Below are 18515 nucleotides of genomic sequence, written 5' to 3'. Positions count from 1 at the left end.
GAGTGGTGACTCACTCCTGACTATTACACATTCAGGAAGTAGTAGCATAAGAAATCAGGTTAACTGTACCAGTTACTGAAGCAATTGGCCAGAGTGATTACTATAGCTGATACTTCATAGCAAGTGGCATATTGATCTAGTTATTCACTGTCTTGCCTGGCATTCAAGTCCAACAGTCTTATGGATAGAGAGAGAAGAAGCTCCTGTTCAGTGTAGTTGTTTTGCAGTGTAAGCTGAGATACTGACTGCCCGAGGAAAGGTGGAAGTACTGTCATGGGCAGGGTGAGTGAGATCATTCATGGATGGAAGCGAGGAACCAATCACTTTTTACACTGTCCTCACTACCCACAGGAGAGCCTTGCGGTCAGATGCTTTGCAGTTACCATACCAAATGATTAATTATTTGAGAGGATGCTGTCAATTGTCCCCCCTGTAGAAGGCTTTGAGGATGGACTGAGACAGGTTTGCCTTCCACAGTTTCCGTAGGATGTGCAGACGTTGTTGTGTCTTCTTCACTGTGTGGCTAATATGAGTCAACCAGGATAAGTCATCTGAGATGTGTACCCCCAGGAACTTTGTGTTTTTGACTCTTTTTACTGCCACCCCCTTAATTTCCATAGGTTGATGCATTTCCTGAGTCCTCCTGAAGTCTACTGTTAATTCTTTGGTCTTGCTTACATTTAAGGCCAGATTATTGCTGTTGCATGCTCCACTTCATCCCTGTAGGCTGTTTCCTCACCATTTCTGATAAGACCTACGACAATGGTATTATCCGTGAACTTGCTGATTTTGTTGGATTCATGCTTGGCTATGCAGTCATGCATCAACAAGGTGAACAGCAGAGGACTCAGGACGCAGCCCTAAGGGACACCCATGCTCAGTGTAATACTGATTGAACTGTTATTTCCCACACATACTTTTAGGGTCTGTTGATGAGAAAGTCCAGTATCCAGTAAAATAGGGGGGTGTTGATGCCCAACTGGATCAGCATTGATATCAGATTCTGGGGGTGACAGTGTAAGACAGAACTAACATCGATGATCAGCAATTCTGACTGGATAAGCAATTCTTAAAGAAGCAATGTGAGGATATGGGTATGGCTCCCAAATATGCAACAAAGTCTAAAAGATTCTGGATTTTTGCTGTGTTTACATAAGTATTTTTATATCCCAAGCAGATTTTTTTTTCCTCAGGTAGATTGCAAATGTATGTGTGATGGGGAAGAAAGAGGTAATTTGCAACATATTTTTTGGAAGTGTATGAGTTGGCAGACTTTAAAACTTCCCTGCAGACTACACTGTCAGAAATACTGGTTGAGCAAATTGGTGTAACTAAGAAAATGTTTTTTGAGCTGTGATGCAGGATCTGAAATGCCTAGATATAGCAAGGTCTTGCTGAATTTAGTTCTTGTTGCTGCTAAAAAGCAATTACTACAAAATGAAAATTAAAAGTCTAAACCAACAGTATTAGAAGTAGTGAATATGGTAACAGATAAAAGATCTGGAAGTGGGATCTTTATATATGGTTAGGTGCAAATTGCATAGAATAAAATGGGAATTCTGGAAACTACATCAGAATAATGTTTTAGAGGAGGAATGGGGTTTAAAGGAAGGCAGAAATAGAATGAAGTATGTAATTTTCTATTGACAATGACTGTAGAGAAGATTATATATAATGTATAATGTCTGCAGCTGAAAATATGTTAGTATGGTTTGTTTTCATTTATTTAACTGTGTGATTGCCTATGTCATAAATGATAATTCAATAAAGATGATTTTGTTTAAAACAAATTCCATCTACATGAGTTGGAGGTAATTCAAGTTGCTGTAAAAGACCCTGTAGCACTTATAAAAAAAAGAGAGAGTAGAGCAAGTTCCCCGGTGGTCCTAGCCAAATGTCCCATTGTCAATATGAATACCACCTCGGGTCTCCCCTGAGAAGAAGCCACTTGCCTAGTGAGACAAACCCAGTCAGCAAAAGCAGAAATAAATAAATAAAAATAAAAGTTAACAGGCTGCCCATGTCTGGCATGACCATTTCAGCTGCTTGGCTCAAACATATTTCTATCTCAAAACATATTTCAACCTCAAAGATGTATGCAGTCACTGTCTGGCACTTTTAATAAATATCATACAACTCAATTGCTGTCCATCCATACATTAAACTGATTTAGCTTCACTACACAATGTATCTTTTTTTTCTTTACATCTGCCATAATAATTTACAGTATATATAATTGCTTGCTGTTGTTGATAGATTTACAGCAGGTACACTGTATTTGATTTAACAAGCTGTAATTAATCTATTGGGTTTTTCCCTTCAGGCATTCTTTAAAATCAGGCTCTGCTGAGGTAGAAAATCCTTGTCACAAAAAGTGTAAATCAATAAGAAAACAAATATGTTTACTTTGTCTTCTGTCCCTGAGAGCTTGTAATGCTGTCATGGCCTGTAGATATTCCACTGGTACAAACTGAAGAAAGCCGAGTCCATGGTGTATGTAGAACTCACCCATGAATTTCAATCTTTTTAATGTGCCATTGCTTCCAGCATCATCAGCGTCATATGCCTTTTCTCATATTTTTACTTTAGCATGTATACTCATAAGCTTTCCTTTTACTGACGGTAAAAGTCTAGACACTCTTGTCTCAAAAAAGAGCAAACTATGGACTCTCTAGAGCAGGACATTGCTGGCGAAGTGTCATGTCTGACTGTGTACCCATTCAGCATATGATGTTGCCACATCTGTTTTTGGTAACCCTCAACAGCACTTCAATGTAGAGGTCCTTGAAGCCCTACTACCTAACATTTTTAATTCCACAGTTGGGTCAGATGTTAAAAGCAATCCCTTTAGAAGAGTCTGTTTTGTTGCGTTTTAAGTATCTTAATTCCTGCCTGGTAAAATCAGGTAATCTGACTAAAATAACATTAAAATAAAATGGGTGGTAAAAATCCGTGGTATAAGTTATTTGCAAGTAACCTAATATTTTCTGTTTGTTTTCTGGGACAAATTGTTTATTATTAAGCTAATCTAAAATATCCTGCTTTTAAAGAAGTTTACAACCAGACGTGGCCATTGCTAAGTTAATGGCTTTCAGCTAGCGGCATCTTTAAAACATAAAATATACGATTATTTTCAGACATAGAGCTGGAAAGAGCAAATGAGGACAGAGCTGATGACAGTCACAGCTGCATACCATTGTGACATGCACTAGAAAGTTAATATTTTTATTAACGACTGTGTAGAAAAAAATATACATAGCCTCAGGAACACTGCACACTGACCAATTTAAGTATCCCTACAAGTTCAGTTATTTAGCAGAAGATGTGCATAATCTAACAAGGACAAGAATGTGCCTATGTGAGGGTAATGGTATGGCTTGGCAAGTGCACCTTGTCATCTGCCTTATCAGCATTTGTTATGTTTAAAACAAGAACTGAAATGCAGAAGTGGCTTTTGCTGTAAAATGTAAAATTATATGATATATTTTTTGTTCAGGGCAAAAAGAAAAGACGAACAAGAGAAAAGCAGCAAGATTCCAGCTCAGGTAAGTTAGTGTCTCTATCATACATTATTTTTCTGTCTTGTACAAAGAAGTTACATGTTTTTTTTCCTACATTTAAAATTTTCTTTTGCCTGAGATGTAATTCTAATGCCTGGTTCAGTTTACTTTGTGAACATATGTTAACTTCATTATGTTAGTTTTGTATAAGCTAAAATAAGATAAAAATTGCAAAATCTGCTGGAAGCCATCACTTTTATTGGACACAACCTCTAGTAAGTGCTTCCGTCTGTTCCACTTGAACACTCAGAGACTTCTTCAGAGTCTGAAGAAGTCTCTGAGTGTTCAATTGGAAGAGACAAAAGCACTTACTAGAGGTTGTGTCCAATAAAAGTGTTGGTTTCCAGCAGATTTTGCCATTTTATTTTATTTTAGCTTTGTTGGTTGTTATTTGCTGCTTTGGTGAGAGTGTTGCATAAGCATTTGGATTCCTCTGTCATGAAGAAAGGAAAGCTCACATTTGTCTATTAACACTGATGTAGCACAAACCTTCCTGAGACAGAGTTTTGTTCCTACATAGCAGCACTCAGCAAACTTGACATTGGCTTGCAAGAAATTTCTAATCCTAAAACAGAATCACCAAGGTGCTCTTCTTCAAAACTAAACCTCTTGACTAAAACTATGAAAACAATTTCTGTGCAGTTTCACAGTTGATAATGAAAGAATACACTGACTGCAAGTAAATGCATTACCAATACTGCAACTTCCTATTAATCTGAGACAAAGTTTAGGATGGGGAGGTGGGGCAAGGCCGGTAGTTTCCCAGGGAGAATAGTTAGCAAGGGTTTATTGCCAGAACGTCAGGTAAACATAATCAAGTACTACCACTGGGTTCCAAAAGAATCTGACAGTGTGTACCTGAACTCTACCAAGGTTCTCATCCAGGAAAAAAGAGGTCATTGTTCCCCTCTACTCGACACTCATACCCATTATAGAGTACAACGCCCCTTTTGGAATGTACCTCACAAGACATCTGCAGCAGCTGGAAAGGCCACAGAAGTACCTCACAAAGAGGATTACTGGCCTCAAAAAAACTCCAGCTTTACTCTGTAGCATATCGCCTACTCCGAGGTGATCTCTGCCTAACATATAAAGCTATGTCAAACCCAGAGCTGTTGGACATGCTAAACCTAAAGAAATCCCAATCCCTCTGAGCTACACGCTCTAGGAACCTAAACCTTGTCACCACAATAAACAGGACATGCTGGAGGGATAGATTCCTGTCCCAGAGACTTCCCATACTCTGGGACAAGCTACCTATCTATGTCAAGCAAAGTTCTTCATTAGCACTCTTCAAGAAAAATCTTGATGAGTGGATGGGAAATAGGAAATACACCCGGGGGATCACTTTTCTGGCTCTGCTCAACAGGGGCACAGGAAATTAACTTTCTTGGGTTGGTGTAAGCCAGGGAACTTTGTTGGCTAGGCTTACTTAGGCCCTTGGGCCGATAGCCTAGTACCTACCTATGAACCTATACGTGGGCAGCTGCTAGACTAATAGACTAACTAGAAGATCTGAGGGTATGGCTAATACTGAGGACGTGGACTGTTGCATGGCTAGAAGGTTCGCTTCTGAGCTTGCACTGCTGGAAGCTAGAACTCAGAACAATGTGGCGAGGGATATTATTTTAAAAATAATTTAAGCAACTAGTGGAGTACAGCATCACTCAGTTCTGAGTGCAGTACTGTTCAGTGTGCTCATTTCAGAGGTGTCAGAGGGAACACAGAACAAAGTCAGCCTTTTTGCTGTTGACACAAGAACAGGTATTACAATGAAGGATTGGAAAGTCTAAGAAAAGACATGGAAGAACTAAATGGGTGCACAGAAAGAGGACATTTGTCAGTTGATATTAGTACAAGTGAGTTACAGTAACCTTGGTATGCAGTATCAGTCAGGGAGACGTAGAAATTATGTAAAAGAAGAGGAAGAAGAAAAAGAAATGCTGGGTTTACCATACTTGGAAAGGGTACTGACAGTAAATCACACTATAATCGGGTCCTGGTTAGGATCTGCTTGAGTGCAACATGCACTTCTTAGGGACATACATGAGAGGAAACTCAGTTTGCTAGAAGGACCCCAAATCAAATACTACAGAAAAATCTGTGGAACTGAGGGAGGAAGGGTATAACTACCAAACAGAGGGGTAGTTGGTGTAAGTGTATAAGATCATGTCAAGGCGGTGTGAAGCTGGCCACCCTGAACGTAGAGGTGACAGTGGGCTGCAGCGAAATACTCCCCAGATCAAAGAGAACTTTTCCATGAAGAGGGATCTGCACCTAAGAAGTAAACTACCAGAAAGAGTGGTTAAGAGGAAATCTATAGAGTTATTGAGGATAACTCCTTCATCTTCCTCTCTTAAAACCTAGTTGCCTCGTGGTTTGGGCGTCTTTTCAGGCTTGTTGGCTGTTGGTGAAGCACCCTCCAAGAGGAAAAAACGCTGAGAGAAGAAGGGAGCCACTTTTGAGATTTTAAGTATTTTTTCTCTTGTTTATTTGCTAAGTTTTTCTGCATAGCTGCCTAGCTTGAGCATTTTCTGGCTTGTTAAACTTAATTTCTGTATTAGTAGCTGTATTTAGAGCACAACCAAAAGCTGTTTGCTGAATTTCCTGTTTGCACTTAATTTTAAATCATTTTTTTCTTAAAACTTGCATATTTTCTGTCCTTGACCTAGCACTCTTGTGTGGGGTCATTTACTGCACTGTTATAACTTGATATTACTTGTGAACCTCTGCTATCTCTGTAAAAAACAAAAACAAAAAAAAATCTTGCTTTTTCCCACTTTTCAGAGAGTTAAAAAGTTCAGTTACAGGCTTGCTGTTCCTGAACTGTTTGAAAGTTTCTGTGAGGCCATTTTGCTTGGGCTGAAGGAGGGTCTCTCTGTTGATCAGTGGCAGTGACTAACATTGAGCAGCTTCCCTGCCCCCGTAGAGGTGGTTACTGACTTGAAACTGTAGTTTTATTTTCCCTTTTGGGTCTATTCCTGCTTCTTTCCAGCCCCTGCTATCAAGCACGCTTTAACGTGCTTTAGCCGATTTAGCGGAGTTGCCACTAGAGCAGCATCGGGCAGCCGGTTAAACAAGGTTAAACTCTTTCTGGCTCCAGAAAGTCTGTTCTTCAATTTTTCCCTTAGAACTGCTCTGTTAGGAACCTAAACAGTTTACACCTACACTAAAAAGTGCAGCACTTGTTCCAAATACCTTTTTCTTCTCAAAAGCTCAGCACTTGTCTTATAAGCATATCCCTTGTCTTATAAGCATTCTCTTTGCAGGTCAAGCACTCCTATATTATACAAATCTCTCACTAGCAAAACCCCCAGGAGTGCCCACGTCCCTGCTAAGCCCACTACTTTTCTGTCTCATACCAACTCATAATTCTTTCTAGCATGTCGAAGGGTCAGATGCTGGCATCCTCTCCTGCCCAGTTGGTGAATCTGGGAATTCTGAGACAATGTTACAATTGCCTCATGTACACGGACAACCCTCTCCTCCTCCCACGTAACACTAACACTTGTGAGAGATGCAGCTATTTAGCCAGACTGGAGGCTGAGCTCTCTCAACTCAGGACTGGCAAGACCAGGCAGGAGGAGAAGGCAACTACACAAACCACAATACCAGTCTCACATAACTCAACCACACCACTGAATCAAACACATAAACACACTAAGACATACTCGAGGCCCTGAGTAAGAATTTACCTAAACAGCAGAGGCCTCCAAAGCAGACACCCAAGCAACTGCAAACTCAATACACCACACAAACAACACATAAACAACAAAATCAGTGTGCAAAGCAGTCACTGCCCTTAAGGCCAAATACAACACCAAACATACTTGTCATAGGTGACTCCATAGTCAGACACACTGGCGTCCGCTCACCAGACTGAGTAAGGAGAAGGTCACAGTAAGCTGCCTGTCGGGCGCTAGAATCCGCCACATAACACAAGCACTCAGGTCTCTCAACAGCAGGTACAAGTCCGACTCAGCCATTGTCCACGCTGGTGTCAACGACCTGAGGCGTACCTCCTTGGACTACATGAAAAGAGACATTGAGGAGCTCTCTGATTATGTAGCCCAGGCAGGTATGACCCTGACCTTGAGCAGTATCCTACCTTCACCTAGAATGATGCCACAATACAGTGATAAGATGATCAGCTTTAATAATTGGCTTAAATTCTGGTGTCATTCAAAGGGGATCCAATGTCTGTCTGCCTGGGATGACATGCTGGACAAGCCACGCTGCTTCGCAAGGGACGGCTTGCACCTGTCACCCCTAGGCTTCTGGATATTGGCAAAGGCTCTTGCCACCCCAATGGCGCCTTTTTTTAGGCAAGGCTCAAATTCTAAACCTACCACCCTAGAACACAAAAAAGGAAAAAAAACTAAGGGTAATGCTGCTCAATGCCAGAAGTCTCAATCTCAAGATGCACGCACTCGAGGCCCTTCTCAGTATGGAGAACATCGATATCTGTGCTGTGACAGAAACCTGGTTCAAGGCTCCTGAGAGCACCCCAGCACTATCAGGTTTCACCTCATATCATGCGTTCCGGCCCCAAAATCCGGACAACACCAAGAAAGGAGGGGTGTCCATATTCATAAAGGACACCCACACCTCAAGGTTGGTGGCAACGCACGATGCATCGGAGACCATCCAGGTGCAATTAACCATAGGCAAGACTGCTCTGCAATTTGTAGCATGTTACAGGCCACCCTCTCAAACTCAGGAACCTCACATGGCCTTCCTGAAAACAATGGAGGGATAAATGTATCTCCAAACACCATCATACTAGGTGACTGCAACTACCCTAATATAGACTGGGAACACTACTCAAGCCCAAACACTCTAGCCCAAAGGTTCCTGGAGTTCATAAACTCAAATGCCATGGAACAACTAGTCACCATCCCCACAAGAGGAGAAAACATACTTGATCTCATCATCACGAACATGGGATCACAATGTTCAACACCGAAGTATACCCCTCACTGGTGAGATCAGATCATAAACTAATCTCGCTGGAGGTCCTCATCCCGCCCCACCTGAAATAAAAAAGACCACAGTGAAAACTTCTCAAAAGCCGACTTCACACTTCTAAAACTAGTGTGGTCTCCTTTAAGGCCCCTGAGCCAGTGGTAAACATTACTCAAACCGTTGAATCACTTACAAATGCCTTCTACCAGCACCTACAGGACTGCATGGATCAGGCAATCCCAAACAAAACTAAGACTCTTTGTACCAAAGGCAAGCGTCCAGTCTGGTGGACCCCAGCCATAAACAAGCTCTACAACAAAAGGAGGAAGCTACTACAAGATAGAGCAAAATCCTTGAAAGGTAAGACACCTTTGATCATTATAAGTAAAAACTAAGAGCTCTCATAAAATCATCCAAGGCAAATTTTGAGAGAAAAATCGCCAAGGACTCAAAAGACAATCATAAGGCCTTCTTTAGCTATGTTAGAAACCTAGGAGGAAACTCCCAGATATGCTCAGAATTAGTTCAAAATGATGTGAAGATTACTGAACCTACACACATTGCCAACATACTGGCTGACAGGTTCAGTGCAAACTCCCCCCCCCGCCAAAAGGAGAGATATCTATACCAGAGGATTGTAGCCCCCAAACATCTCCAACGCCCAGGTGAGAACTGCTCTCTCCAAAGCAAAAACACAGCATCCATGGGACCGGATGGTGTCCCCGGCTGTGTGCTCCACGAACTCAATGAGGAATTAAACCCGCAGTTAGGACAGCTGTTTAATCTTAGCCTCACCTCAGGATACGTGCCAAGGAGTGGCGACGGCGACTGTGGTCCCACTTCACAAGGGCGGTGCCTCCACCGACCCTGGAAATTACCGTCCCATTAGCTTGACAAGCCTTATCTGCAAAGCCATGGAGAGGATCATAATGAAACTCATAAATAAAGACATAGGGAACTTGCAGACTTTGGATCCAACCCAGTTTGGCTTTGTCAATGGCAGATCATGCCTTTTAAACTTGGTTGACTTTTTCGAGACAGTCACCAAGGCCATTGATGAGGGAAAGGCAGTCCATACAGCCTACCTTGACCTGGCAAAGGCCTTGACACAATACCCCACTCAGGTATCATCGAAAAACTCATCAGCTTGAATGTAAACCCATACATCACAAGATGGGTTGCAAACTGGCTAAGTGACAGAACCCACAGGGTCAGAGTTGCTGGAGCCATGTCAGACTCAAAGCCTGTCACAAGTGGTGTCCCACAGGGCTCAGTCCTGGGTCCACTCTTGTTCGGCATCTACTTTTCTGAAGTACAAGCAAACACAGGAGGGTTATGGCTGACAAAGTTTGCAGATGACTGCAAACTGGGCCATAGTCGAAAACACATCTGACACAGATATCCTTCAGAAGGGCCTCACAGAAATGGATAACTGGTGCCAGAGCCATGGCCTAAAGTTAAATGCCAAGAAATGCATAGTCATACCCTTCGGGAAAAACAAGGTTACCCCTAGCTACCATATAGGTGGCAATCCACTGAGCACAGAAGAAGTCATCAGGGGTCTGGGGACCCAGGTTGACAGTAGCCTTCGTTTGACACTCATGTTGCTAAAGTAGTTAGGAAAACCTTCTACATTGCCCACCTGATCATGAAGGGATTCACATCTAGATCAAGGGAGGTCATCGTCCCCCTGTACTCATCACTCATTAGACCTATGATTGAGTACAATGCCCCATTCGGAATGTATCTGACCCGACACCTGCAGCAGCTGGAAAGGCCCCAAAAGTTCCTCACCAAAAGGATAAAGGGTCTCAAAAATATGTCTTATGCTGCCCGACTGAAAGAACTCCAGCTCTATTCAGTCTCATACCGCTTGCTCAGAGGTGACCTGTGCCTGACATATAAGGCCATGTCAAACCCTGATTTGATGAATATGCTTCACCTCAAAAATCTAGATCCCTCAGAACCACAAGGGCGGAGACTTAAACCTTGACACGGTTATTAATAGAACGTGCTGGAGGGACAGATTCATCACCCAGAAACTCCCTATGCTGTGGAACAAAATCCCGGTACATGTGAGGCAGAGCACCTCGCTGGCCTTGTTCAAGAGGAATCTTGACCAATGGATGGGGGATCGCAGATATACCCCAGGGATTACTTCAGTGTCACTGCTTGACAGAGGCACAGCAAAATAATAGGCATAGTTTTATTCAAACTAAAGGGGTGGCGAAAGCCAAATAACTATGGGCTAGGCTTATAAATGCCCTTGGGCAGATAGCCTAGTATGAACCTATGAACCTATGAACCTATAAGAGGACATGAGGCAGGTGGAAAAATAATGAGAGAAGGGTAGAACTAAGGGTAGAGAGATATTAAATGTGCTTAAAGTGCAAATTAAATAGGCTGTTCCTGCCATCAAGCAAATTTGGGACAATGTAAACTCTGATACATATGTTAAATAGAAATGTCATCTTGGTAATGTTTTTTCTGAAAGACTTAAACTGATTAGAAGAATATTTTAAACTTCCATTTCTGGAAATAAATGCATCAGGACAGTGGACATGTGCCACCTAGCAACAAAATACTTGCACATTCAGTTCACAGCTTTGTGACCAATGCAGACTACAATTTAAGATCACCATCTCTATCATGCATTATTTTTCTGTCTTGTACAAAGAAGTTACATGTTTTTTTTCCTACATTTAAAATTTTCTTTTGCCTGAGATGTAATTCTAATGCCTGGTTCAGTTTACTTTGTGAACATATGTTAACTAAATTATGTTAGTTTTGTATTAGCTAAAATAAAATAAAAATTGCAAAATCTGCTGGAAGCCATCACTTTTATTGGACACAACCTCTGGTAAGTGCTTCTGTCTGTTCCACTTGAACACTCAGAGACTTCTTCAGAGTCTGAAGAAGTCTCTGAGTGTTCAGTTGGAAGAGACAAAAGCGCTTACTAGAGGTTGTGTCCAATAAAAGTGTTGGTTTCCAGCAGATTTTGCCATTTTATTTTATTTTAGCTTTGTTGGTTGTTATTTGCTGCTTTGGTGAGAGTGTTGCATAAGCATTTGGATTCCTCTGTCATGAAGAAAGGAAAGCTCACATTTGTCCATTAACACTGATGTAGCACAAACCTTCCTGAGACAGAGTTTTGTTCCTACATGATAGCACTCAGCAAACTTGACATTGGCTTGCAAGAAATTTCTAATCCTAAAACCGAATCACCAAGGTGCTCTTCTTCAAAACTAAACCTGTTGACTAAAACTATGAAAACAATTTCTGTGCAGTTTCACAGTTGATAATGAAAGAATACATTGACTGCAAGTAAATGCATTACCAATACTGCAACTTCTTATTAATCTGAGACAAAGTTTAGGATGGGGAGGTGGGGCAAGGCTGGTAGTTTCCCAGGGAGAATAGTTAGCAAGGGTTTATTGCCAGAACGTCAGGTAAACATAATCAAGTACTACCACTGGGTTCCAAAAGAATCTGACAGTGTGTACCTGAACTCTACCAAGGTTCTCATCCAGGAAAAAAGAGTTCATTGTTCCCCTCTACTCGACACTCATACCCATTATAGAGTACAACGCCCCTTTTGGAATGTACCTCACAAGACATCTGCAGCAGCTGGAAAGGCCACAGAAGTACCTCACAAAGAGGATTACTGGCCTCAAACAGATGCCATACACTGACCGTCTCAAAAGATTCCAGCTTTACTCTGTAGCATATCGCCTACTCCGAGGTGATCTCTGCCTAACATATAAAGCTATGTCAAACCCAGAGCTGTTGGACATGCTACACCTAAAGAAATCCCAATCCCTCCGAACTACACGCTCTAGGAACCTAAACCTTGTCACCACAATAAACAGGACATGCTGGAGGGATAGATTCCTTTCCCAGAGACTTCCCATACTCTGGAACAAGCTACCTATCTATGTCAAGCAAAGTTCTTCATTAGCACTCTTCAAGAAAAATCTTGATGAGTGGATGGGAAATAGGAAATACACCCGGGGGATCACTTCTCTGGCTCTGCTCAACAGGGGCACAGGAAATTAACTTTCTTGGGTTGGTGTAAGCCAGGGAACTTTGTTGGCTAGGTTTACTTAGGCCCTTGGGCCGATAGCCTAGTACCTACCTATGAACCTATACGTGGGCAGCTGCTAGACTAATAGACTAACTAGAAGATCTGAGGGTATGGCTAACACTGAGGACGTGGACTGTTGCATGGCTAGAAGGTTCGCTTCTGAGCTTGCACTGCTGGAAGCTAGAACTCAGAACAATGTGGTGAGGGATATTATTTTAAAAATAATTTAAGCAACTAGTGGAGAACAGCATCACTCAGTTCTGAGTGCAGTACTGTTCAGTGTGCTCATTTCAGAGGTGTCAGAGGGAACACAGAACAAAGTCAGCCTTTTTGCTGTTGACACAAGAACAGGTATTGCAATGAAGGATTGGAAAGTCTAAGAAAAGACATGGAAGAACTAAATGTGTGCACAGAAAGAGGACATTTGTCAGTTGATATTAGTACAAGTGAGTTACAGCAACCTTGGTATACAGTATCAGTCAGGGAGAAGTAGAAATTATGTAAAAGAAGAGGAAGAAGAAAAAGAAATGCTGGGGTTTACCATACTTGGAATGGGTACTGACAGTAAATCACACTATAATCGGGTCCTGGTTAGGATCTGCGTGAGTGCAACATGCACTTCTTAGGGACATACATGAGAGGAAACTCAGTTTGCTAGAAGGACCCCAAATCAAATACTACAGAAAAATCTGTAGAACTGAGGGAGGAAGGGTATAACTACCAAACAGAGGGGTAGTTGGTGTAAGTGTATAAGATCATGTCAAGGCAGTGTGAAGCTGGCCACCCTGAACGTAGAGGAGACAGTGGGCTGCAGCGAAATACTCCCCCAGATCAAAGATAACTTTTCCGTGAAGAGGGATCTGCACCTAAGAAGTAAACTACCAGAAAGAGTGGTTGAGAGGAAATCTATGGAGTTATTGAAGAGGACATGAGGCAGGTGGAAAAATAATGAGAGAGAAGGGTAGAACTAAGGGTAGAGAGATATTAAATGTGCTTAAAGTGCAAATTAAATAGGCTGTTCCTGCCATCAAGCAAATTTGGGACAATGTAAACTCTGATACATATGTTAAATAGAAATGTCATCTTGGTAATGTTTTTTCTGAAAGACTTAAACTGATTAGAAGAATATTTTAAACTTCCATTTCTGGAAATAAATGCATCAGGACAGTGGACATGTGCCACCTAGCAACAAAATACTTGCACATTCAGTTCACAGCTTTGTGACCAATGCAGACTACAATTTAAGATCACCATTTTTAAAAAAAGTAATTTAATTTTCCTGCTGCTGTTTTACTATGGAGGGCCTAAGTTGCAGCAAAATATGTCACTAAAATCTACTGAAATGCTTCATCAGCTTTGAGAATCTGAGATCTTGTAATGTTATTGCACAACTGGTAGAAAGCTACATTGAAGAAAAAGTTATATCAGACGTGATGTATCAAAGGATACTCTATTATGTCAGTTGAGAATTGTGCCTCTGGGTTGCTTCATTGTAACAAAGTAGTATGGATTCTAGTGCACAGTATTTTCCTATATCTTGTTTATGTATTTCATTTACCAATCTGACTAGAGAATTCAAGTCCTTATTCTTCATGAACCAGAGTCTAAGTAGATGAGTCTAGCTGCATGAACTAGTAAGAAAAACAACAGTTCACAGCAACACCCTGTATTTAAGCCTACAAATGACAGTAATGCAGAAGCTACTTAGATGATCACCTCTACTTTCCTGCTAACTAACTTGGCAGCATTAATAGAAATTTATAACAAAACACAGGGCACCATGATGCCTGGCACACCCCTCTCACTCATGTCTCCTTCTCTTCATCCAGTCAATAGATCTGACTTCAGTAGCCTTCAACAGTGGTCAACTGATGGAATTTAAAACAAAATTCAGACACATTAAGAAAGCAGCAAAGATTACTATGCAGCCTTTCAAGTGACCAGGTTCTTCCAGTCATAAATAATAAAAAAGTCACTTACAAACATCCAACTTTCCCTCTGCTGGTGGACATAATGGCATTGTATACTGGGCTAGAAGACCACGTTCAGCCCCTGAACTTCTCAGATCCTTTCTGCCACCCACACAGTTAATTTTCTGATTCCAGTATTCATCATGGAAACATTGTAATGCTAGATGTCTAAAAAAGTTAAAAAAAAAAAAGTATACGTGTTTTTGGGGCTGTCGGATCGCAAGACAAGGGTCCACACTGGCACTATGATAATTGCCTGGGTGAACAGCATGCTGTCATTTACTGCCACAACTGCTAATGATTCAACCCTGTCACCCACAGAAGTGAAAAATAGGGAACTTGAAGACCTGCATAACTTCTTTTTAAAAGGTGGCAGCTGAAGTGGCTACTTAACTTCCTTTAAGATGGCGGTAGCTGAAGGTGCCTAATGCAGGGATACTCAGGAGGGTTCTGCACATTATTCAACAATACTGTGAGAGTATTGACAGAAGGTGAACCAGTCAAAGGCTAAGTGTCAGTTTCACACTGTTCCCCATAAATTCACCTATAAGGTGGCCTCACAATCCTAGGGCTGCCATCTCCTCCTCACCTGGCAAAAAGGACAAACCTCATTGCATTATCTGTGTGAGATGAGAGGCCTGGAAGATCTTCCATGTTATAATGCATAAGTAGCTTGCAATAAACATAAAAAAATATTTAAACCAAGACTCAGGATTACAACGAGGCAACCAGGCCTTTGGCTGAAAAATTCAAACAGCATATATTCCTCAAAGAGAAGGATTTATCCAAATAACAATAAGTCCAGTCTGTGTAAAATTCACACCTCACAGTTCATTTATTTGAGTGACATAAAAACGGTAAGCGCTTTCGCTAGATAGCTTCCTCAGACCTTGAAGGAATGTTTGAAGAATATATGTTGTTTGAATTTTTCAGCCAAAGGCCTTGTTGCCTTGTTGTAATCCTGAGTCTTGGTTTGATTTTCTTGCTGAATTTTATCAATGAGGCATTTACCCCGTGGAGTATAATCCATTTTATTGTTTGCTACTACTTTTTTATAAAAAAAATATTTGATGAGAGGAGGGGGCTTTACATCAAAACCTTGTCTATAACCTGCATAGTACAAAACATTGAAAAGTAGGCCTGACTAGAAACAATCTCCAGCAAAACCCACTTTCTTCCTCACCCCATCAGTCTGCAGCCTTTTCATTCCACAAAAAACATTAAGGACAAGTATGCCTAAATGTAACATTTCCTTTCCACATAGTGTATTTTCCTTCCTACAATATAATCCCCATACTTCAACTTGTTAAAAAGCATGACTTGGCAGTTTCTTCTCTAGTGTGGAATTTTTATGTTAGCTTCCTCAGTGAACACTATGCTGGGGCCGATTAAAATCTCGTGATACTTTTTTCAGCAATAATTTGTCTCCCTTGCTCTTACATTATTCTCACACATGCAAGGTACCTGTAGCTCTTCATTATTTCACACACAATGGTGTCATAAAGCTATTAGGGCTCAAATTTGATGGCCCATTTACTGTGTTTTGCCATTAACAACTACATTCATTCCTTCCTCTGGGACCATAAATCTACTGTAAGCCTGTAGCTGAAAAAAACAGTAACCACTGACAGCAACTTCTTTAATTAGCTGAGCTTTGCAGGCCAGGAAATATGATGCTCTAGTCTATTCAAGTAATAAAGGTAGGAGTAAGATGGGTCCTGAAACTCACCAAGTTCTACTTTTTAAAAATGCTATGCTGTCTTAGCTATTTCTTTATATTACTCCAAGCACTTTTTACAGACTGTGTAACACATATCTAGGAAATAAATATGTAAGAGCTACTACAAACCATTCAATGACATTCAGGATTCTCAGACATAACAGTATTTCTCATTAATTCCATTCCAAGTGAATGGAATTGTGAGTAGAAAGAAGTAACAAGGGTGTATCAATCTCATCGTCTGAGCCCGCACATTGCATTAAAGTAGTTTTCCAAGAACACAGACTCACATCAGGATGCCTGCCCTCATAAGGGCATTCAGGAACAGAAAAAAAATACTAAAAACAGGTATAAGTAGTTATGCTGGCAGGTTTGGGTTATATAGTAACTCTATGACATGATTGTTTGAGTTTGTGACCATAATACTCCTTATGCTCTAAGATAAAAAGAAAGAAAATTAAAGATGGAGGTACATAAAAACTATAGTTAAAATAAGCAAACCCAAGAGTAATTTGAAAACAATAACAACAGCAGAACCACTGTGGATTGCATCCACTGAGAACTGAATTATGGGACTTTCTCACCACATCCCCCATGTTTGAAAAGCTGGATCATGCTTAGGTCCTGCCTGTACCCACCTGACTCTTGAGTTCCCCAGCATAGACTCAGTAGTCAAACTAGGAAATGAAGACCTGTTTTCAGGCCTCCTAAAGTTCAGGATGGCTCAACAGGTTAGGATGAGGAGGGTTCACCGATTCTCCTCCTCCAGTAGAACCTGTAAGATAGGCAAACACATTAGACATTTAGCAGCTATTCAGTATCTGCTTTGACTTGTCCTCAGGGGTGCAGGAATGCACCCTCAGAGAATATGACTTAATGCCAGCACTAGGGCCTAAGCAAACCTCTCCAAACTCAGCACTGACGCCAGTGAGTACTTGCCTGGGTGCAGGAATCCCAGTACCTAGTATGTTCTGCTGGTTCATCTCTTGTGTAATCCCACATGCATGAAATAGCATTGGCCCATCCACCCCAGAGAAAGTTTTACAGTTTTGCTGTGATTGACTAGCCCCCAAAGATATTGGATCAGTTGGACAGGAAAAACAAGAAAAATGTTTCAATGTTTATAAAATGATTTATAAAAATCAGTGTATACCAAGATTGTATATTCCTCACTCTGAAGAAGCTATGAACCTCCTCAAAACTGATTACATGTATAGATCTGCAGTCGTGGGACTGCATACATATGATGCTTACCTCATCAGATCCAAACATAGTGAAAGTTTTAAAACATGAGGAGAGGGAGTCTAAGCTGACCTCTCCTTGCTTAGTTTAGCAGAAGCATTCCAGTGTCAAGCAGGAATGGAAATCAAACCAGAAGTAGCAAAAAATAGACAGCAACTGATTGTGCCAAAAAAGTAAAAGAAAGTGTGATGTCCCCATGCTGGGCCAGTAATCAAGGAGCCTGAATCCTCACCACTGACACTGGAGGGGAACATTCACTTAGAATACAAATGGATATACTTAGTATTTTCAGATGCAGACCTCTCTGCATCAAACACAGTTTCCCTTAAGAGGACACAGAGCACACACTTAGCCCAGGGTCTGGGTGTCTCTATCTGTCTCTCCCCAGGTCCCCAATAAGGCTCCCTACTGACACTGTAAAACTAGTTCTTTGCGTACCTGCCACAAGCAGCTGACACACACACACACACACACACACTTGGGAAAGGATGGCACAGATTACCCAGTCTACCAGCTTTGCCCAGACTGTAAGGTAGATTCACTGCCACCAGTCAGTTACTATAAGGCTGTTAAAAGGGTATCCAGTTATGCTGAGTGAAGTTAATTACAAATGGTAATGTTGACTAAACAGAAAGGCTTTCAGGAGTGGCCAGAGTTATCACCAAATAAATATGTGCAAATACTCTCAAAACTTAAATATTTTCTAAAAAGGACCAGCCACAATGAAAAGTTTAAATATATTTAATAAAGGAACAAGAAAATACTAAATATCTATTTACAGTAAACATAGAGTTTCATACACAGGAATATTAAAAATAACACTGATTGAAAGTTTCACACAGTTATAGAGAAAGAGTATTTAGCTAGTTTCACTATGTATTCCTGATTGACTAAAATAATTACTGTTCCTACTTACTGAATAGAGCAAGGCAATATGGGCAAGTGGTCCTTGTTGTCAAATCCAAGACAGAATA

At 41.0% G+C, this 18515-nt stretch overlaps 1 protein-coding gene across 5 annotated transcripts in view; it reads left to right on the top strand.

Annotated features, from left to right (window-relative positions):
* TCF7 (transcription factor 7) overlaps positions 1–18515 on the top strand; it is a 1045913-nt gene that overhangs the window by 943550 nt on the left and 83848 nt on the right. For all 5 annotated transcript variants that reach the window (XM_044069246.1, XM_044069244.1, XM_044069247.1 and 2 more), the window contains one exon: positions 3497–3545. In XM_044069246.1, the coding sequence (XP_043925181.1) occupies positions 3497–3545 (49 nt within the window). The remainder of the gene's footprint in view (positions 1–3496; positions 3546–18515) is intronic.

The sequence above is a fragment of the Protopterus annectens genome, chromosome 4.part0 (genome assembly GCF_019279795.1).
Source record: "Protopterus annectens isolate FY-2018-M chromosome 4.part0, PAN1.0, whole genome shotgun sequence".
In the NCBI taxonomy this organism is placed as follows: Eukaryota; Metazoa; Chordata; order Ceratodontiformes; family Protopteridae; genus Protopterus; species Protopterus annectens.
Note: the sequence above shows the minus strand (reverse complement) of the source record. Positions and strands in the feature narration are given on the sequence as shown.